The 22,795-nt window shown below is 38.8% G+C and overlaps 2 protein-coding genes and 1 long non-coding RNA gene across 4 annotated transcripts; 1 reads left to right on the forward strand and 2 right to left on the reverse strand.

Moving 5' to 3' along the window:
• Positions 1 to 254: 254 nt before the first annotated feature.
• CASP2 (caspase 2) lies at positions 255 to 17,675 on the reverse strand. Of its 2 annotated transcripts, XM_067303574.1 has the most exons (11): positions 17,581 to 17,675; positions 17,087 to 17,237; positions 12,333 to 12,500; positions 11,328 to 11,403; positions 9,761 to 9,855; positions 8,049 to 8,225; positions 7,732 to 7,860; positions 6,884 to 6,974; positions 2,944 to 3,093; positions 2,740 to 2,849; positions 255 to 2,102 (listed from the first exon to the last, which is right to left on the reverse strand). In XM_067303574.1, the coding sequence occupies exons 2-11, from the start codon at positions 17,234 to 17,236 to the stop codon at positions 1,968 to 1,970; spliced, it is 1,281 nt and encodes a 426-aa protein (XP_067159675.1). In that variant the 5' UTR covers position 17,237; positions 17,581 to 17,675; the 3' UTR covers positions 255 to 1,967. The 2 variants fall into 2 exon arrangements, with proteins under 2 accessions (XP_067159675.1, XP_067159679.1); XM_067303578.1 differs by lacking the exon at positions 12,333 to 12,500.
• Positions 17,676 to 17,868: 193 nt separating this feature from the next.
• Positions 17,869 to 20,108, forward strand: LOC136993195 (uncharacterized). The gene is made up of 3 exons (XR_010885430.1): positions 17,869 to 17,949; positions 18,321 to 18,424; positions 20,026 to 20,108. It is a non-coding gene; the product is annotated as an uncharacterized lncRNA (long non-coding RNA).
• TMEM139 (transmembrane protein 139) lies at positions 20,083 to 22,007 on the reverse strand. The gene is made up of 2 exons (XM_013958064.2): positions 21,760 to 22,007; positions 20,083 to 20,491 (listed from the first exon to the last, which is right to left on the reverse strand). Exons 1-2 carry the CDS (start codon positions 22,005 to 22,007, stop codon positions 20,083 to 20,085), a joined length of 657 nt encoding a protein of 218 aa, XP_013813518.1.
• Positions 22,008 to 22,795: the final 788 nt, after the last annotated feature.

Consider the following 22,795-nt stretch of genomic DNA (forward strand, 5'->3'; position numbering starts at 1 on the left):
CAAGATTTTGCAGGACCCCATGTACTGGGTACCCATCAACACACATTTCTTCCTGATTGAGCACTGTTGTAAGGATGTGTGTGTTCCATCAGAATAGGCATGCCACATTCAAATTACTAACTATGTAACAAAATAAAGAAACAAACATGAACTCTGGAAGATACTATCTTAAGAAATTATGCAAAATTCTCCTTATACAGAAGTTTCATTTCTGTGCAGAGATATAGTTCTCCAAAGGGAAGATATGGTACAGATTAATCAAACAAGAGTTCTTTATTTTGACACCTCAAGGCAGTAAAATATAGGTATACAAAAAGTATATACGAAAGTGGCAGTGATAATGCAACTTGATGCAATCCTACAGAAAGGTAATTCTTACCATTTCAAAGAAGGAGCACTCAGGAAGAAAATGTTTATATTCCAGGGAGAAACAACACCCCTAAATTGGTATCTTAACATTAGAGTAAGGCATCCATTGGCAAGTATGATCCTAGATCTGCTTATCACGTGTTGTGTGCAAGATAAACTGCATCCCTTTGTGCTTCCTATTCATTTCTATCTTGAAACACAGATTAAAAAAAGCCACACTTACATAAAAAGAACAAGGCAGGAACTGTCAACCTACTGTGACAGAATAGAGAAGACAGAGACTCAAGTATACAGACTGTAGTCAGTACGTAATCCAGTATATCAGGATTTAGGCTACCACAAAACAGAACAATGCCCATCTCCCCCATCACATTACATGGCAGCAACTGAAACAGGACATGAGGCAAATTACAGTATGAAGAGAATGCGTAGGAAACTTCCAAAAGAAGTGATGGATTATGCCACTGCATTTCTGATTGACCAGTTATAGTGACACTTTGCAAACAATACTGGCTAAACAAACAGCTTTAAATGATCATGGCTGAAGGAAGAAAACTCACAGAATAAGGGTGATCATAATGTGAAATTCTTCCCTTTTAAATGAAAGGGAAACAAACTGCAATGATGAATAATCCAAGCAATATGCTTAGACTGTAAAGAGCTTCCTTGAATAATTTTGTTAATTAAACAAACAAAAGACAAGATCCTTCTGTACACTGTTGTGGGGTTTCAGTCATATAGTGCAATTTATAGACTGCTGAGAAGTTGATGGAGTGTCTGAATGCTGTATTTATTGTGACATGTAGCTACAATGGCAAACTAATTCATCAAAGTGATACTCTACACCGTTGCTCACATTTGGGACCAAGGGGAGCTAATCTAGAATTTCTAGATTCAAAACTATTTCTGGGGCAGTTTATGGAGACCCATTCCCGCATACAGGGAGTCCAGTAACTCCATTTATTTTCCTGCTAACCTGGGATGTCTTGTGGTTCTGATAACTTGGCTACAGAAGGAGTATGTGCAAAGTTAGACTTTAAGTGATGAATTGTGAAGTGTCAAGTACTGAAACAGTAGCATTTTAGAAAGGAGAAGGATTCTCTTTCACAAGGGAGTCCTTTTCTAACATGCACAGGATGTGACTGTGCTGCATGAAGAACCAAGCAAAATTACTTAAAAATGTTGATATAAAAGCATAAATAGCAATTTATGAATAATTTTCATTTCAGAAAGACTTTTCCAAAAATCTATATGAATAGTCAGTTTCCTTTTTTGCATTCATGTTGCTTACAAGTACCCTTATGTCTCCTTCCAAAGGATGTTGCCACTTCTTCCTAGTTCCAGTTCTGATCTGTTCATCAACATCTATACATATGGAATACGCCAGGACATTACAACTTTAAACCCTGAATTGAATCAGATTACCAATAGTTGCCAGATTATTTTAGAAAAAGACTTCAAAAATTGGCCTAGCCAGACATAAACAAGCATTCCTTGCTTGGGCACCTGACATCAAAGTCCGCAAGAAAAGAAACGTAGACAACCATACTCAAGAGTTCAGCTTTGGCAGTATAACTCTTCCAATAGAACTGGCAGGGTTAATTTCGTGCCAGGTAGCCAGGAAACAGGTAAAGGTCCCGACAGAGTGTGCTACAGTATTCTGACATTTCCTTACAGCGATGGAATTCTGTGCCTGGGGCATAACCTTCTCTTTGTTTGATCTGTCTATTCACCTAAAAATGAGAGAAAAAAAATTACTGGAATAATTAATAAAACAGAAGTAAGGAAAGTGTCATCACCTGCCTTACTCATAAGTTATTTTATTTGACTTATCAAGTAGTCCCCTGTATACTGCCTTTCTAAACTACAGGAAGCATTCAGAACTAGGGTGCAGTTCCACAGCAGATCAGGTTATCATGGTCACATTGCTGACTTCCCCCCATATTCTTAACCTTTCCCTTGTATTAGTCCAAGTGCTTGCGCGGCTATATGGTGAGCCAGTTCAGGGAATGAACTTATCTGAAAAATAAAATTATCGCTATACAAGAAAAGTGATTCCTTTTAAGCCAGATTAATTCTCCTCATAAATTCACCAGATGGTCACACAAGTACAAGAGAAGGAGTCAAAGAAACACACCATTCTTTACTTTGATTAAACTGCTGTGGAACCGTACCATTAATTCTACCTAACTGCTAGCAATAACTATGACAAGAAGTTCTCTGTACATTAATGGAGTAGAAAGTAATTGTTTCGCAAAGAATAGGACAAGAACACTTGCTTTAAGAGTAGATTAAACCTGGCAAGTTGAACCAATGGAGGGCTCTTGAGAAACCTGGTAAATGTGGGACAGGAAAGATACTCTAGCTCACCTTCACCAACATGTCAGCTACATGAGTGTCTCGGGAGTCCTCTGCAAACACAGAGGTGAGAGCCTCGATATACCAGGATCCACGCTTGGTGTTTCGCATGGCAGCAGTGCCTGAGAATAAAGAGTGTATATGATGAAGTTCCTGAGGGAAGACAGACAAATGCAACCTCCTTAGGCCCCAAGAACTAGGGCCTCTCCCTAGTACCTTTCAGACAAGCATATCCACAGATCATATCAGACCGTGTAGGCAGACGTAGCTTGAGATTTTCTTCCTTGTTTGCATCACTTTCCTCACAGCCTGGGGAATCTGACCGTTCTTTCCCATCTCTTTGATCCACTCCCCGGTCTGTCTCATCTAGGGGAACAATGAGGAGGAGGGGAAAAAAAGGAAGGGGAGAAATTATCCTAAATTCTAGGATGTAGTTTTCCTGTATTCCATCATTATCTTTGAGTCCTGGTCAGCAATCCCACAACTGTTGTAAAGCAGACAGCTTTTGCATGAACTATTAGCTTTTTCAGCTGTTTTTAAAACTTATCTGCAAGTTCTTCTGCACAAACTAATGCAGATACCAACAAGTGCTCAACCTGTTCAGCCTGATGTGACTGTTAGTCTGCATGCTGATTGGATTTTTCTTCCCTCCCTTCCTATGCAGACTGAGGGGTAATCGACAAAGCAAAAGTTTTTGGTCGTTCTTCATGAAGCATGAAGGATGTGATGCCTAGCCCTAAAAGTTTCTCTTTCCCACTTTTGATATCACAGAAATTGCAAAAATGTCTAGTCTAGTTTGCAATGCTAACTACCAACTTATTACAGAACTCAAAGAGAACTATACATTTAGTCTCTAAGATATATGCACAAGAAAAATCAAAAAACACAGACCAAATAACTCATCTAGTTCAAAATCCTGCCTATAATATCACTTGCTTCAATGAGAAGCATAAATTCTGCAATAGGAAAATGCAAAATAATTTGACCCCAAACACTAAAGACAGAGATCTCTAGCACATGTGGACATTAGTTTAAAACCTGGAGAACATTTAATGTCCTTGGAGTCTCCTCCTCTGGAGATATTCAAAACACGCCTGGATGCAATCCTGTGCAATGTGCTCTAGGTGACCGTGCTTGAGCAGGGGGGTTGGACTAGATGATCTCCAGAGGTCCCTTCCAACCTCAGTGATTCTGTGATTCTGTGATTCCAGGATTCATTAGATTTATTATGACAATTCTGGATATTCTCAATTGGTTGTTAACAGTTTCCATTTTAATCTAGAATAACTGCTTGGTTGCAATAACTTTAACAGTCCAGGTATGTTGCAATAAAAATGAAACTACATTAGGAATAGCTTTTACAGACTTTCTATATGATTTTGTCCTTTCTTCTTGTGTTATAAGATGAAAATCTCTTATTCTCCTTTCTTCCTAATAGCATGGGCCAGAATTTAGGTTTAAAAAGTGTTAAGTGTTCACCTCAGAGGCCTACTGGTTAGGATGGCTCTAGGTTTTAGTTGCTAGGTTGTGCCTAAGAAATGCATTTCTAACCCTTCTTCCCACATATAAGCAGTACTGCTGGTGGCAGCTCATAATTATGCACAGGGGATGGTTAGTTCATAGGGCGGCAAGGTCATTCTTCTTTTCCTCCAGAATAAAAGGAGAAGTGGGAGCAATGTGACTATAGACAGGCTAGATTTAGCCTACAACTAAGGCGCTACAGCTCAAGATTTAATGAATACCTTCATCCTCTCTTTAAGGAGTTTTCACCACACTTTTTTTTCATGGTTTTCCTCACACTTCTCCAAACCATTTTAGTTCTATGCCTTCTTAAACATTTAGAGTACTGTTCATAATGTATGTTATTTCAGATAAGATGACACAGGTAATTTTATAATGAAACTATATTATCCACACTGTCATCATCCCATAAAGTGTAAAGTCAAAGTGTTTTTGATCAAAGCTTCAGAAGAAGTAGAAGTCATTATTAATTTTTCTTCAAACACCATCCCAGTTCACTTGCCAATGTTAATTGAAAAGTGTAAACAATTAATGCCATCAAGTCATTCTTCTGAATGCTTAACCTCTAATTTATATCACCAGTAACTGGTATGCAAACTGATCCAGCCCGTTTGTATTTCCCTGAAGTTCCTCACACAGACCCTTCTTGCCCTGATTGATTTAAGTAACTGCCAACTGCACATCTGCCATCATTTGCCACAGTTCTTCATTTTTTTGAATTATCTACTATATTAACCCCAGCAGCTAATCAGCTTTAAAGCCTCTGAAATGAAGTGAACTCCGACTATTTGTCTTTTTCCATTGCTTTCTGTTGCCACCAATTTTTGATCCACGACAATAAGTGGACTACTTTAATTCTTTAGTAGACTCTGGCAAAAGGATTTTTGGAAATTAAGTAGTACCAGCTCTTCTTTATCTACATTTTTGAATGTGTTATTAATAGAAGAGAGACAACTATTTTACATATAGTTAGGGAGAAAGAATAACCTATGCATTTCCATTTTGTTTCAACTGGTTCCAGCTAATGCGCATGGGATTAAGATATTCATAACTAATCTAAAATCTCTCAGACTACTTTTATAGCCTTTTAAATATGAATTTTTAAGAAAGCAGTATTGGCTAGTCTAACCTTTGAATGCTAACTAGAGAAACTATACACTTTTGCTGGCAGCTTATTTAATTCACAAGTAGCTTTGCCTTCCAACTATTAATGAAAGTTTACAAGAAAGGTTAATAAAAGGCAGTTTATTCTTTAAACTACAAGATTTTTCCCTTTCAGTTGCTCAAGTCTCAGTCGTTTGCCTATTGCAATATCCCAGTGTACAGCGTGTTGTAGAGAAAGCTTCTTACTCTTTCCTAACTGACACCTTCTTGGGAAAAGGAAGGCCAAGCCTATTTTGTTTATGTGGACAGAACAACTGTGGTAACATTACAGTCAAAAAAACAATTAGGTAAGCTGCCAATACTGGCTTATTACACGTATTTCCACACTGATAGGAGACTGTACATTCACTTCTCTTCAAGAATATCTGACAGTTAAATAACATCAGGAAAGCAATCACATTAAATTCATATTGTAAACACATATATTGTAATATTCCCAAATGCTATAAGGATCAAGTATTTTTATTGATATCTAAAATATTTTTATTGTAGAGATTAGAATTTTTCTGCATTAGAATTAAACTCGTGTAGATAACAGTTGAATGAAATGTGCACTTCGGTGGAGGACAAAATATAAAGCTCAGCTAAAAATGAAAAAGAAGGGAGAAAATTGCAAGGGACAAGGGAAGAGAAGGGGGAAAAGCATGCACACTAGAAAGGATATTTCAGGCTTCTCTATCACAAGAGAAAAAAAAAAAGTTTTCCATGACAGAACTTCTCTTTGGAGTATCTGCAGTTTCACAGCAGTGCTCAAAAAGTGCAAACATTTCAGGGAAAAATTTAGTCATCAGCAGATCTGAAAGCTAGTTTGTTACACACCATATTTAGTTACAAAAGGAGCAAAATAATTAGTAGAAATGATAAAAAACAATAGGAACATGAAGAGTGAAAAAAGCCACAAGTCTATGAGAACTAAGGAAAGAATTCTATAACTGCAATAATATATGAAAAAGGGCATAAGGAAAGGTCAGATGAAGGTTGCGAGAGCAGGAAAGGGGCAGGGGGAAGGAAAAAGACTTGGAGCCAACTCAAGAAACACCAACACAAGAGATGCAACATATCTAGGATCAAGAGAAAGACAGGACCTCAGACAAGATTCCAGTGCTAATGTACCACTCCATGCTGTGCTGTAATTAGAACACCATATGCCTCACTACCTCTATTTCAGGCATAGCAAGAGAAAGCTTCAGCATATGATATGGAATATGACAGGGCTTTCCATTACTAAGGTGCTCTGGGGTCTGCAAGTCAATGCACACACCTCATGCAGAGCGAAAGACACTTACAGAGCAACATATGCAGTGGCAGCAGCAGGGCAGAGGGAGGTGAATATGGGTTCCACTTACACCTGAGAGAAGCTTTTCTCCTGAAAGAGGAGAGTTGACAGCAAGTTGAATGTGAGGGTGTGTATGTGTGCAAATGAGCCTTAATGGCATGCCAAATACATGGCTTTTAGTATTTGGACACTCACCTCCCCGGCAGGCCTGAATAAAGAACATTTTGGGCTTATTCTGGAGATTTGGACAGTTTGCATTATCAAAGAGCTGGAAAGCCTCCTGCAACTAAGAGAAGAAATAAGGTAAGTATTCTTCACTGCAGCCTTCTGTGAGCTGCAACCTAAATGGCTCACTTTACTTCACTGTATTTTGGTTATTACCTCACTACTCTTGATATTTTCCCCTTTATTTCACTTATTTAATTCCCCTCCAAACAATCACACTGGTCAGACCACAGGTCCATCCAGCTCTGTATCCTGTGTCTGACAGTGGCCATACACAAATACCTAGGAAGGAGTATAAAAGCAGGGCAATTATACCTGACAGATCGCTCTAATACTGTCCCTCCCAGCCTCTAAACATTTTTAGCTCAGAAACTTTTTGAGTTGGGTGTTTTATATGTATTTTGTAACTTTCAGCATCACCTACAAAGATGTCCAGTCTCCTCTTGAACCCATATAAATATTTTGTATTCTTAACATTTTTTTGTAAGAAGTTTCCCAGGTCAACTATTCACTGTGTGACAAACATCTCCTTTTGCTTATTTTCAACCTTACTCCCATTAGTTTCATTTGATGCACACTAGTACTTGTATGGGAGGAGAGAATGAACTAATTGGTTCCTATCTGCCCTATTTCTACACCATTCCTTATCTTCCAGATCTCTCACAGCACCCCCACACTTTGCTTCTCACATGCTCTTATTTTTCCTTTTTTAAAAAAGTAGATCCTCAGTCTCCTCATCACTTCCCCTCCTAATTTTTTCTCTTTACATCTAGGAAAGTAACAACGGAATCTAGAGCACATCGGTCACAGGAATATACCTGTAGTAGTTTGCCATCAGTGCCATAAACCCCACCCTCCACACCATGGGAAAGTAAGGCTATAATGCAGGAATCCACATCCCGATGATCTGGCAGCTTAGAGAATCTCTGCAATGCATTGTGCATCTCCTGGAAGAGAGAAAAAAAAGTGTTTAATGATTCCCATATTTGCACAGGGAAAATGGGTGAATGTACAAGGATAAATAAAAACGGCCTGCCTGTTATGGAACAAACCCAACAAACACACCAAATTTACAGCACAAAAGACATCTGTTCCATAATAATACGTGTTGTGAGGTAAGCAATCTCCCACTTACCTGTGCAGTTTGATCATGAAAGACAGTCACTTGGTACCCAAGATGCTTGAAAAGCATCTCCAGTGCAGTACAGTCCACATCTCCCCCTGAGCGGTACTCCAAGTCCTTCTCACTACTGAAATGCATATTGCTGAGAATAAGTGCTAAGCCTCGTGGCTCTGATATCAGTTTATATGCCTGAGAAGAACAAAGAAGGTTTAATATAGGTAAATTTAGCCTGCACAAGGAAATAATACAGTTTCAGAGTAGAATAGCAATCCCTGCATACCTGCTTAATTACTGAAAATCTGTAAGATATCTAGTTTGAGAAGGCACAAAAGCAGCAGAGGTCAAATTTTGGAAGTGTTTTTTTTTTCTTTTTTTAAATTTATCAAATGTTTATATTGCAAAGGGTCCTAAGGCAGCTCTTTCTGCAAGTCTCTGCAGCTGATGTCCCTGTAAAGTTGCATTATTAAGATGTTGTAATAGCTTGCCTTATTTCCCCTCTTAACAGAAACACAGATTTTATATTTCAAATTGTTAGGTCTTGCTAACTTCCCTTCCCTCCCCTTCCCCCAAACACACCCCCAACATGACCCCACATATTTTGGTCAACATCAACATCAACAACCTTAGGACATTATGTAAATTTTAGATAACATTTCTTAATTGCTGTTCGGAGCAGGTAAAAATGTAAAATAACACGAGTGCAATTGTAACAGCAAGAGATTGTCAATCACTGATCCTGAGAGTTATGAGGCTGGAAAAAAACGTTAATAGAGAAAAAACTAACTTAAGGAAGGTGTCTTTGAACTCAGTTCCTCCTTGCCCCTTCCACTCTAACAACAGCAAACTGATAGTAAATTGGTTACTAACACTGCCTTCAACTGGAAATGAAGTTTAATACTGAAAGAGGATACCAAATAGGGTGCAACCACAGACAGATGTAAAAATAGGCAAGTTGGGCCCATACTGATGCACCCCAATTAGGCCTCCCCAACAGACAGTTAAAAAAATCTGTTTTGCTGCATGTATAATCTGTGATAGAAGCATTAAGTGTTAATACATTGTGTATCTCTACTAGAAGAAGCTGTCCTGCTACACAAAATGATTCATCTTCCTAATGCCCCCCCCCAACCTATGCATTACAAACAGAATAAACAAAACATAATTACACTATCTACACAATGTCTGCAACTAGAGAAGACGATCCAGGTTGTTCTACCGGGTACAAAACAGAATTCTGATCTGGTTCTTGTGTCTAAGGAGAGAATCTTCCTAAGCCAGCTGGCAGTTAAAACAGCCAAGACTGTGATAGCAAGCTGAAACACAGTCCTAATATCTTACAGTCATTTGCAGAGTGTCTCAGCACAGAGAAGAACAAGCGACAAAGTAGATAATGATACAGATAGATAAACATGAGGCAACAATATAGGCAACTTACAAACACAGAGCAAAAAACAGAAGACATTTCAAAGAGTTCTTCATGAATAAAAAACAGAGGCACAGATATGTATAGAGTCACAGTCCTTCTCAAAATTTCTTGACACTTATAAGTGGGAACTACATCAAATGGAACATGACTGGTTAACACTTCAGTTACACAGATGGCACAACACTAATCCACATTGCAGCGAAGCATATGCTTCCAAGCAAGTAGTAAGTAGTGTTGTTTCAGTTGATATATCCAAACACTCCATATCTTGAGGAGATTTTGTCTATCAACTACTTACCAAGTGCTGGTGATCACGATAGAATTCTGGAGTGCAGTGCTTCACTGGAGGAACTGGGGGACCATCTCCATTATCCCAGGAACGTTCCACTGGTTCTGTGTGAAACATGCATATTAATAACAAAAATAAAAAAATTCTAACCGCAAAGCCTCTGCATTAAGGTCCTAAGCTACAAAATCTTAAGCATGTGCTTTTAGGCATGTTCCTGTATTATACTATTCATACCTCTAAAAATTTTGCTTGACCAGGGACTACAGACACACAATGAAACATAACAGAAAAAGCTAGACTACTCAAATGGTATACTTACTTTTTCTACTCTTTATATTTTTAATTTGCTGCCCTGTTTGTGGTTTAACTTTAATTAAAGCCTAGCAAATTCAATTGCACAGATTATGCAAACAGTATTCACACCTAAAATTACAGTTCTGCACTTTTCTGTTTTCTACTCTATCCCATCCCCTTCACAGTGAGGTTGACTAACTATTACTAGAAATATTCAAACAAAATAATGCTTTTTCTTTCATAAAAGACCTCCCATTCTCACTGGATACAATTTCACTGCTTGTTTTATGCTGAATACTCGTATAAGTGATCAAACTAGATGTTTCTAACTTCTATACAGGGCAATGCCCTTTTTAGTTCATCTGTCTGAACAACCCTTACCTCTGGACAGAAGCAGATGAGGGAATGAGAATCAATTAATTTTCATTTGCAGACAAACACTCATTCTCCTGTCCTGAAGAAACTGAGCTACTAACATTCATGACCTCCTTTGAAATCCTTTTGCAGCCTTTTGAACATAGCTCTCTGTTGAAGGAACATCTGCTCTAAAAAAAGAATCTTTGCACCTAACCCCCCCCCCCTTTAAAACCTAGACATTTGTTCTTTAATACCAGAAAGAGCTCCCTGTAACCAGCATCCAGTTAAAGAAGTGATTAGGGAACATTAGTACTCCAGGTATTACCAGAGACAACATAACAACCAGCAAGGTGATGCATTCCAACAACTAGTTCCTTGATCTAAGTCACAAATGCCTGCTTAAAAAAATGCTTATTTGCTGCACTCAAAGGAAGTTGAAAATCTGTTTTGGGCCCACATAACCTATGTAACGCCTTCTACTTAAACTTATATGCTAAGAAAGAAGTATAACTAAATTACAAAATATTGCTAGAAACCAGTATTAATTTTTCTACACTTCTAGAACTACCTAAGTTAGCCACTGTTTCTTACAAATCTTAAAGAAAGAAGAAAAACTTTGAAAATCTGAAATTTTACAGTTGACATGTTTTGCTTATGTAATAAAGTTTCCTATAAGTATAAATGAATGAAGCTGATAGAAACTGATTGTTTCTCTCTCCCACTATGCTCTTCCGCTATCTTTTTCTTGCCTAATTCTGCCTTCAACATCCGTTCACAATATATTCAATTCACTGACAAACTTCTATTACGAGGATGAGCAAAGTGGTGGCAAGTTTGCTTCTAAAATTGAGATACGACACTAAAATTGAGATAGGCAACCAAACAAATAGCCAGTCAAACATTCATGGTGTCATGTGTGACTCACCAATCCAGCGTGGTCTCTTTGAATTACATGATTCATGGACAGGGAATGGAAGATATGATCCATAACAGTGTTCCAGCTACAAGAGATCCAATAAATCCATGAAATCATTAGCAAAAGTCTTCTATTTTTTTTCCATAGCACAAGGCTGTAAGTATCATGGAACAGAGAGATAGGTATTTACACACATACATAAATGACTTCAAACATAATACACATCCAAATGAAATGGATTATGACAAGACAGCTGCGCTATTTTTTTTTTTCAATGCAAAATTCATTCCTGCCTTTGCTTATCTCTACTGCTACTCATATCCCCTGTAGGGAAACATTACACTGAGGTATCAGATCCCCCCTGTGCATCCTTAATCTCAGAACCTTTTGCCAAAACTTCATCTGTCTAATGATTCTTTTAGGTTGCTATCAAAATTTCATCATGTTTGTACAGAAACATGCAATTTAAAAAAGGAGAAAAAGTAGTCCGAGAAAGCCTACATTTTTCATAAGGGAACTTCTCTGCTCAAAAAAATCTGGTCTTCCTTAGTATGAAATATGCTTACTGCAAGTTCCCATCTTTGTCAATGCACTGAGAATACTGAATCTTTATTAAATTCTTTCTTTAGTCCAGTGTTAACAACTGCAGATAATGAAAAGGTGAAAACGAAAAACAAAATTAGGAAAGAAAAGTCCTTCTCTTCCTCAACAGATCAGACTAGTAGCTTTCTACTAAGAGAATCTTTCAACACAAATTGAAAGATTTTAGAAACAATATTTTCTTTCTGGCTTTCAGGTTCTTGGTGACATCAATAAGAATGCGAGAAAACTTTCTTCCTCCCCAATTCCTTCTCCCCTCTTTTTAACCTCAGACTATTGCAAGTTTCAATTTGTTAATAAAAGCCACTCTGTCCTTTGTACACACTCATTTCTTTTAACATTTAAAAACCATCCCTTTGTGCTCATACCCAATCCCAAATGCAGCCCATCCTTTTATTTTTAAAGTTGTTGTACCCTTGAAACCCCATTGCTCAAGTTGGATTCTGTCTTCAAGATCATTTCCTCCAGATGCTGCTGTTTGGTTTCTCGCAGAGCTTCGCAGAAGGCTGAGAAAGCATTAGGGCCTCTCTTGGGCAGCAAATTGAGGAATTCCACATTTTGGCTGAAGCTCCCAGACTTGGCCTAGATCCAGAGAAGAAACAGAATCTACACTCACAGAAACACCCCAGCACAAATCTTTTTTCTTCAAGTAAATATTCCATCACCGTGCTTAACTGTGCCAGATGCTTTTTAATAGTTTTTCCTAGTTCATTTCACCCCGCTGTTCACGTTAGTTTAAGAGGGAAGAGTATACGACAACATAGCAAGACAGCACTTCATACATGACCACACATAGTAACACATCCTCTCATCTCTAAACTTTCACTTCCAGTTAATGTCTGTATAATTTCTATTTCCTCTAATACACAAAGTCCCAAACCACATTTTCCGCTACTGCACAGCTTGTTTATGGTCTCCTGCACTCACGTACAAATCCCTCAGAAAGTGTTAAGTAAAATACTTGTTTTATGCAGTTAATTCCAAAAAGATACTACACATGTATAGAGTGTTAGATTTAGAGCAATGAAGCAATTTATAGTACTGTACAATAAACAGTAACAATCAACACTGAAAAAAATATATATATAACCCCCCCACTTGCTATATATATGTTTTTTTATATATGTATATATATATATAAAAATATAAAAAATCCACTTCCTGTGGATGTTTTACAGATATATAGATAGATATATAGGGATATTTATCTATCTATCTATCTATCTATATATCTGTAAAACATCCACAGGAAATTTTAGTTGTTAGAATATTAACAGAACATTTGTTAAAGAATTGTGTAATTTATGAAATAGTAGTCATCCCTGTGAAATCTGACATATAATGAAACACTGTGTACTAAAATACTGTGTACCAAAAAGCATGTTTTTTCACTTCCATGGAATTCATCCTACACTTTTTGGTTAACCAAGGCAATAGTGCTGACAACTGTAGTCATTAACAATGTCACTTAAATCCAAGATCTCTCTTTTGGTGATGATAAGAAACGGTTGATAAGTTACACAGAACAAATGACTAAAAGTACTTAAAACATTAGCAATAACAGGAACATAGGATCAGAAAAAAGCCTCGAGTCTGATATGTAAACCACTGCTACAGAAGATTTTACATCATAGAGTCCCTTTTATAAAATTTATCAAGCTTGATCTTAAAAGTAGTTTGGCTTTTGTCCCATCATATTGTTTAGAAGGATATTGCAAAATCATGTTGGTCTAATGCTCATGAACCTATTCGCCACTGTCCTTTGACTTCAGTGTTCTCCTGTCCTTTCCCTTATTTAACAAATTATTTTCTATAAATCAGTTTTCATTTGCTAGAGTAAACAAGACACATTCTTTTAGCCTCCTCTTATAACTATGGCCTTTTCCCTTTGACAATACAAGTACTCTTTCCTGTTTCCACAGAAATTTTGTCTTTCAGAACACTGCTGACTAAAATTGCATACAATATTCTCACCTATACCTTTCAAAAAAGTACAAAAATACTTGCCTCTCTCTCCTGTAAGCACTTCTCTATTAGTCCACAGAAGATAACCAGCTCCATTTACTTGTATCTTGCTGTAAGCCCTCTGAATTTTATCTTCCCTAATAAAGTAAAATGACAGCGGATATTCTAAAGGACCTATTAATTATTTCTTCCTTTCTAATAGACCAGCAGCTGTTTATGACAGTATTAAAGCTCAAGATCATGAATCTTCTTCACTTTGTACATCTTCATAGTCTATGACTCTGAGCCATAAATCATAACTGAGAACACGAGTTGTCTTGAGAATTGGACCTTAAGGTTAATTGAAAAGTTATATTTCCATAATGTTCATATTCTGCAGGTTGTATGTATAGTAATCAGCCTTTGCATAACTCCTTCCTTAATGGTTCCTTAAATACCCAAAGTGCAGTACCTCCTCATGTAACTTCTACATTAATGCCACTGTTACGGGTTAATCTAAATAATGTTCAGCAAATATTCAGGAGTAAAAGTTTCTTAAAGCAGATTTCTTTCATTCTGTTTTCTAATACATTCTTAATTCACCTTCATGCCTACAGATGAATTTGATAATCTGTAAAACATGGACTGGTTGTAAGACATACTCTGAATTCAATTCTTCATCAAAATTCCACAGTATTAGTCTTGTTATTGAGCCAGAATATACATACAAGATCTAAGCAGACAGGATACATCCTTGACAAATATCCTAACTGATCTTATGCCACTTTGTCAAAGCCACTGATCCCTTCATTGTCATCTAGTAACCAATATAAAGCATTTAGATATCCCTATCCCCATGACCTACTAACCCACAATTACATTATAGAGGCTTCAATTTGTTTCAAAAGGAAAACAAAACCCTTGCCATCATAACTGCAATTTTGAAGTTCTCTTCCAGAGCTCTGGAAGTACATTTGACACCCTGACAAGAGGACACTGATGAAGTGGATTTTGGACTTCATCTTAGAAATGGCTGTTTTCACTTTCACATTTTATTCTTATTGTCCACCTTTGCTTGGCCTTTGTGTTTGAAATCTCTCTTCAGGACCTTCATCTAGATAATGATTAGATTTACCTCATCTGCACTACATAGTAGGTCCAAATTCTTTCTTTGTTCTTTTCAAAAAATATTATGATTGAAAATATTCATTTTGTCTAGTATCTTTTATGATGCCTCAGTTCAAATTCATTCCTGCCAATGCTTACTCTTTCTCCATTTCTTCTTTTGGCATCCAAGCTGCTTCTATTTATTAATTCTTCTCCAGTCTACACATATAAACTCTTTACTTACTCTTCACATGCCTTATGAGCTCTTCATCCAGTTCAGTCACTTTCTCTTCAGTTGTTCTTCCAACAGTCTCCTTCCCTCCCACCTCTTTCTTACTTGTAATACAGATTCAGGATTGGTTTAGCAGCTCATACTTGAAGATATTCCAGGCTTTCTTCAGCAACCTGAGCTTCTCAGTTTATTTCACTTTTCTTGTGGTACTTCATTTAAAGAAGGTAGACTTTTATAAACTGTTTCCAGAACCAATTTGTTTATTCTTCCATTTAATATAAATGGAACAAACACATGACCAGTACAACTGAGAGATTTTTAAGATAGGATGATTTATAATATAATAACTCATCCAGATCTTCATTCCATGACTATTTGTTTGGAGGAAGGATACAGAGAACCAGTCAGTTACAACATCTAGGAAAATCTATGCTCTGTTATCAAACACAGTGGCATTTGTCTCTTCCCATTTCCACTAAGGTCCACCATTAATGTCAGAATACATTTTTCGGGAATGGTTCTCCTTAACAGTATTCCTAAGACCTTTGTTCTCATTTGACCCAGAGTGCAGGAGATTATAAGAAATTCACAGAACTACCCTAGAAGAATGAAAGAAGATAACTTGTTTTTGACTCAAGCAATCATTTTTTATTCATGTTATTTCTTGTTTATTTGTTGTCTATTGCACTGTTATCATCAGTAGTATCCTGCCACTTCTACCTTCATTTGTCATTCTAGTGCAATGCACATTTTGCATTACTATTGTTACAGGTTGCCACTGTTCTACTCCTTTCCATTCCCCCCCAAACATTTATGCTGTTACTTCCAGCTTCATATTCTGTATCAGTAGTCTAAGTTATTCTATTTTCTTGCTCCGACTGATGCTGCTATTCATATATATTTAAGCTACTCCTTATGAGTATACATAGTATCATGTGCAATTTGCCCATAAAGCTGGTCCACTTACCTGACTTCTCCATCACAACACTTTCTTCCTGCGTACTGTCTAAAGTATTGCTGCATTCCCTTTTACCTAATTATACCTGGAGGAAAAGACGCTCAGTCTTCTCCTCTCTTTCTCAGTTTAAACCTTATTAACTACAGCAGCATTTTTCCCAAAACTATTTCTTCTGGCACTGTCCCCGCTTCAAGAGGGTTTCTCTTTCAGTGACTGACTGCAGGCCAACAACGGAACATCTCTACAGACCAGCCACACATCATCAGTTCTTGATTCATCCTCTGCTCTTCACTATCTTGCTGTATCTTTGTCTTCTTTCACTAGGGATTGGAACTATTTCAGGGAAGACTGCCTTGGCAGGTATCCTCAACATGTTGCAAGAGAAATTTTGTGCTATCTTTTGACACATACTGAGTCAAAATTCATCAGGAAGTTACTTCCTCATTCCCTTCAAAAATTCTTCAAGCAATTTACAAAACACACATGAAATATAAATTCTTTATATAAAAGTAGCTTAAGTGCCACAACAAGCTGGCTATAATATATTCATTTACTTTTTCTCACAAGACTCTTTTGGAAACAGATATTATTCTTGCTTTTACAAATGGAAAAAAAATAGAGGTACAAAATGACAGCTAAGGACCAAAAGATACTACCTGACTCATCAAGTGCAGCCTGCCACAACTACAGGCCCCCATGCAGTTCCGTGATTTAGTAGATCTCAAACCATAATCATATTGTCGAGAGGCATACAATCCTTTCACGTGTTGCAAACACACCCTTGCTGCTGTGCACGTTCTCCAAATGTAATCAGATTAAAATATGCAGGTAACGCATATATGAGTTTTACCATGTTGCCACTTCCAAGAACGACACTGAGCTTAACTGGGAATAGAAGTAGCAGTGTACCGAGCATGACCTACATACCTGTATCACTTCCATCATCTCGGTGGTGATGATGTCTTTCTCTATCATATGCTCCATCAATTCTTTCAAAACCAGCTGCTTCGCCAGCATCACCCGGTTCTTCTTTAATGCTTCCTGCTGACACCTCTGCATGCCGCACGCCCCCAGCATCCTGGCAGAGAAGGGGAGATCAAAACCAAACTGAACCACAAGAGCGACACCATCCCGCCCAACTTTCCGCTCAGGAGCGAAAAGCCTGTCTCCGCGGGCAGCCGCCACCTGCTGGAGGACCGGAGGCGCCCGACAACGGGCGGAAGAGGTCTCCGCCGGCCGCACCACGGGGATCGCCGCCGCTGCCGCGGGGAACGGCGCGCTTCCCCCCACCAGCTGCCGAGGCCACACAGGCCCTGCGCCCACCTCTCGCCGTAGCCCGTGGCAAACCACCTCGGCACCGCGCCGCCAGGCACCGGCCGGGACAAACGGCCGCGCGCGCGCCCGCCCCTCCCGCCACTCACCTCCCCGCGCGCGCGCACTCTTTCCCTGCTGCCCCAGGGATTCAAACCGCCCGACCAGCTTCCTTGGAGTCACGTGGCAGCGGCGGGCGCCTGCGCCGGAGCCCCGCCCTGTGCAAGCGCCAAGCAAAACTAGCCTGTCGTCACCGGCTCTGCCGTCTGCGTGCGCGTGCGCTGGCGTGCCCGCTTGGTGCGATGTGCTGGGCGGGAGGAGAGGGAGGTTTTGCTGCTCCTCCGGCCGCGGGATGGCGGCGGTCGTTGGGGGCGGGTCTGCCTGGTGCTCCCGAGCGTCGCCTTGGCCCTCCCCACCGTTGCGTTTCTGCACATCAGAAGACTAGTAGGAGTGGTTCTGCGTGCAAATAGAATTAACAGGTATGCTGCTTTGCAAACATACTGCTTCTCTGATTTCTGTATATTTTTGGAGTTGTCACATACATTTTGTTAGGCAGAAATCAGGTGAAATCAAAAAAGGACTTCAGTGTTATTGAGTAAATAAGAGGAAGAAAGGCAGGATACAGGGCATGTGGAGTACAGCTGAAATAAAGAGAAAGGGAAAAGCAAGCAAGCATCCTTTTAGTGAAAACAAATTTTTAGCTCTTGCCATGTAAAGCTTCAGATTGTTGTTCCTTGGTGCATGCTAAAATTTAGCACAAGTTGAAATGCTTAACTAACCCTCTCAGATGCTGAAGAAAAAATCCTGTTGATCATAACTGAAGATATCTTTTTATCTTTCTTTTGGCTAGCTCTTATCTCTGCTGGTTGCCTGTGTTCCTGACTCCTAGGAATTTGCGCAGCCAGAAAGATCCTGGAATGCCCAACCTAGGCCATAAATCTCTATGCCCTTATGGTACGCTGCTACCCTTAACTGTTAATTGTGATTAGTTCTCTTGGTTTTGCTGATAGTGGAGTGAGAGAGAGTGTGTTCTGAAGCATGAATGAAATAATTAGCCTTCAAAAAATCATGATGTCTCTCTTGGCAGTTTTTTTTTCTCTTGTAATACTTTAATGATAGCGATATCATAGCTGCTTTGTCATTAATGGTACTAAAGTGATTCAGCTGTAGATTTAGAAATAGAATTCCTCTCCTCTTTCTAAGCCAAGGTTATCAAATAAGCAGAATGCAAGCAGCTGTTAGTCATGATTTTGTGGAGTGTTTCTGACAGGATGAAAAACTGATGATACCATCAGATATTTTTAATATTCACCATTAATGGTCCTGTTTACTTATAACAAACAGAGTCATCTTCTTTTGAACTATAAAGACTCAAACAGTTGGAAATAATGTATTTGCTCCTAGCCCATGGCTTTATGGTTCCTGGTATGAATTAAAAATGATGCAGTCATATGAGACAAAATGTTGGTCAAGTGTAATGTCACCTTGCTGAATCAAAGCCATTCAAAAACTTTTCATGGTTAACTTCAATAAGAATTTTTGCTATTTTGGATATTTGGATGCTCTGCATATGGTACTGAATGGCTGCACTTAGAACAGCAACAAGGCTGTGGTTTTCTTGCTTCATCTTTTTTTCCACAGTACTCCAAGGCTGTGATGATTGCTGCTCTCTTTCATAAGGAAATTTGGACCTCCATATTTCATGTTTTTATTTGGACATTCACCAGACTTGAATGTCTCTTTGCATACTGCAGACCACTTCAGCTCTAACAGTTCAGAACCTAACAGTTTGACTCAGCTATTTTAAAAAACAGTGTAGCATCACTAATCAGTGAGAGCTAGGACCTGGCTTCAGACCAGAGCCATCATGACAAAGATAACAAGTGCTTCATGACTGTTGTTCCCAGGTGCTCTCTGCTGCAGTCTTAACTTGGCCTTGGAAGAGTGACTGGGCCTTTCCAAACAAAACCATCCGCATATAGGTTTGTTACCAAGAACTTGAACAACATTGACATTTCTATGCAAACACATCAGCCATGATGACAATAAAGTATCTAGAGTGATCTGTGATGGCCTGTAGTACAACAGAGAAATGCTTTCTCCTGTAAAATTGGGAAGACGGTAGTCCAGGCAGAGGGTATGTGTCTGTGTCCCATTGTTGGCCTCTCTTGCATGAGAGAAACTGCTATTATCTTCCTCTTACTTATTGCTGTTTCTGTTCTTGTCCTTTCCAAGCCAGCTTGTCCTGGCTACGTCCCACAGTTCTTCAGCAATCCTTTGGCAACCTTGTCTCTTCCCATGATTCACTCTCCTCCTCCAAAAAGGGGTATCCCCAGGCTCGGAATTGCTGCTGTATATCATACATCTTTTTTTTCCTAGTGGTCTTCTATATCTTCTGCCAGGACAAAGCACTGTGGTATTGTTTTGGGCATGCATGAAGGTTCTAGTGAAATCAGAAGCTATGTCTGTAGTTCATCTCTGGTTCGAAGAATGGCAAGACAAACTTCTACTGTTTCAGGCATGAAAAAGACTCATCTCTTTCTCCTTCCCTCCAGGTGCAGCCTGCGTTGTGGTGAGGGATTTGGTCCTGCATTCATAGAAGGTGGAATTAATCATAATATTGAGGGCTGGAAAGCATTTTCAAAGATCTCATCATTGATGACACTCTCATAAGCAGGTGGTGGAGTAAGTGGCTCCAGTGGCTCAAACCTGTCTTCAATACCTTTCACTTCATGGATGTCTGAAACAAACCGCTGCAACCTGGGGGGCTGCACCAGCTGCAAGTGCATCCTGGAGCCTCTGTCTGTCTCAGAGGTGCACCTTGTGTTTGTTGGCACTGAGACCCTGAGAGTCTCTACCACAGTCTCTTCTTGGACAGATGATTCAATAACTGTATTGTAAGGCGGAGGCTCATTCAGTGGTGAGGGCACTGTGCCTGGATTGGATGCAATTGTCCATATTGCTGGAGGTGACATAGTCATCACCTCCTCGTAGGTAGGTGCTTCATAGGCAGCATTCACCCTATGCATGAAAGAGAGGAATGCCAGTAAAACTTTTTTATTTGTTTATTTTATGCATAGGCAGGCAGTCTGGGTAATGTAAAATAGGGACTATGCTACAAACAATAGATAGGACTTGTTATCTCATGTGGTCTGATATATGATATTTTCCTACACTTACCAGAATAAGTGATAACCCAGACTGTTCAATCCAGTACTCTAGTCTTGGCTTAATATCCCCTCATTTAAAATCTGCCACCAGTTAAAATTTATTACTAAGAATTACTAAGTGCTATTTCTCAGAATAAAAACAGGATTTTCCTGTTCTATCTCTGTTTTAATACATTAGACAAACATTCATTTATTTTTAAAAATGTAAGTGGAGAAAAATAAGTATTTTCATTTAGTTTAAAGAGGGACTTTCCATTCAGTGTTAAAAAGAATGTCTGCAGAGGAAAAATGTTACTTTAGAGACATTTTCACTTTTAGGTCATATTTTTGAATAGATAGATACAAGTTTTCTTCTAGTACACCTAAACTAGGAAAATGCACTATGAAACTTTTTTTATGTATTATTTCTAACAGTAAACACGTAGTAGCATTTTTGCTCTCATACAAAAACTTTTATTTGAGAATGTCGAGCAGTTTATGGATGTGGATAATGGTTATCCTCGATTATACAGACAGGCAAGCAAAGATGCAAATAAAGTTAAATTCTTTAACTACAGTAGGTAAATTGAGGTTAGATGGTACAGAATATCTGAAAACATAGATGAAGCCAAAAGAATTCGGGAGTATTCAGAGCCTCTCAAAATCAGGACCTATTAGTGTCAAGTTGGGTTTTTAAGAATGGAAACGCACCCAGTTACAAGTTCCTTTGTAAAATTTTGCCGAGGAGCAGTTGTTTTGGAAATAAAGTTTATAAAAGTAAACCAGCTAAGACTGAGTATTACCTCAGCATTTTTTCCTTTTTCCTTGTCTGACTCATTGTTGGGCAAGGCTCGATTACTCAAGGGAAGATAAAGGGGGGCTGGATCTGTTTAGTCTTGGAAATTTTCTTCCCCTTGGGAACAGACTATTTATATTGGACAAAATATAGGAGGTCAGTGACATAGACGCTTGCAAGCTCTACCTGGATAATGAAGAAAAACACCCTAAAATGAACTTCTGTACTCTGAAATGGAGTTTGTGTTTGGTTCCTTGGGGAAAGGGCAGCAAAACAATATATATAGCAGTCTTATCTAAGAAGAGAAGGTTAAAGTAAGAGGAATAACAGGGGTTGCTTCTTACCCTGCTTGGCTCTGTCTGTTAGGAGATCTCTCATTTGTATCATGTAGGCGCTGATGCTTCAGGTAACACTCGACAAACACACTCAGCAAATAGCCCATCAGGCACACTCCTCCTACACCTAGGAAGAAATAGCCTACTGGATTGATATTAGATGAAATGGCTAGCATGGTGACCCCAATGAGAAGAGCAGCAGTGAAAAGAAGCAACAAGGTTTGGCGGATATTCTTCCAGTGTGACTCTAACCACATGGTAGTATGGATGGTGGTAGCAGACAATGGAGGACAGATGGGCGGCTAAGGGGACAGACATCTGTGGAAGACAGAATAATTTTTCATCACAAAACATGAGGATACAAAGATGTTCTTATGACCAAAATAAGAACATATATACTTAAGTACATACCATCATGAGAACATGCAGATATACATACATAATAAGCCTGGAAAATCTGTGTGTAAATACATGACAATGTAAATATATATTGCCCTTAGAATTTGATATAGGAATGCATATTAAATAATGGGAATGCTTGGACTTGCAGTTGCAAGACATAAAAGGCATAAATAGACCACAAGCATTTATTGTCAGGCTTATCTGAAAAAGTATAGTCACTTAACAGAACTGAGAGAAGTCTAGGGTGCAGATTTGATGTTACCATAAAAGATAAAACTCAGAATAAATTTAAAAGGTCTATTCTAGGACGTTTTTGCATTGCATAAAGAACATTCAGATAATGGCTCAGATCTTGGAAGAAAGGTAGCACTCTTAATGGGGCACTCTGCACAGGTGAATTGGAGGGCTAACCTTAGCGTAGCAATACAACAGTAACATTAGGTTCTGGATATAGCTGGGTTGTGTCTGTTTTTGAGAAATGTGGATGTATGTTTGACTGTCTGGCTATATGCTCAGTTCTTTTCTGTTGATGTGCTTCTTCCCATCATTCTGTTCTCGGGCACCTCAGCCCTTGTCAGTTGACAGACTCCCTTCTGCCCCTCATTCAAAATCCCATCTCTGTAAAAGACAACAGTCGTCACTG

This window comes from Apteryx mantelli, chromosome 1 (assembly GCF_036417845.1).
Source record: "Apteryx mantelli isolate bAptMan1 chromosome 1, bAptMan1.hap1, whole genome shotgun sequence".
Taxonomy (NCBI): Eukaryota; Metazoa; Chordata; class Aves; order Apterygiformes; family Apterygidae; genus Apteryx; species Apteryx mantelli.

What these genes read in the sequence shown, in the direction of transcription:
- CASP2 (XM_067303574.1), bottom strand. Translation starts at nt 17,236, where the DNA reads ATGCTGGGGGCGTGCGGCATGCAGAGGTGTCAGCAGGAAGCATTAAAG. An exon ending in TGAGCAATGGGGTTTCAAGG is followed by an intron (nt 11,404 to 12,332) that starts GTACAACAACTT and finishes GATCTCTTGTAG; the next exon opens with CTGGAACACTGTTATGGATC. An exon ending in TAGCTGACATGTTGGTGAAG is followed by an intron (nt 2,103 to 2,739) that starts GTGAGCTAGAGT and finishes TCTCATTTTTAG; the next exon opens with GTGAATAGACAGATCAAACA.
- TMEM139 (XM_013958064.2), bottom strand. Translation starts at nt 22,007, where the DNA reads ATGTGGTTAGAGTCACACTGGAAGAATATCCGCCAAACCTTGTTGCTT. An exon ending in AACAGACAGAGCCAAGCAGG is followed by an intron (nt 20,492 to 21,759) that starts GTAAGAAGCAAC and finishes TTTCATGCATAG; the next exon opens with GGTGAATGCTGCCTATGAAG.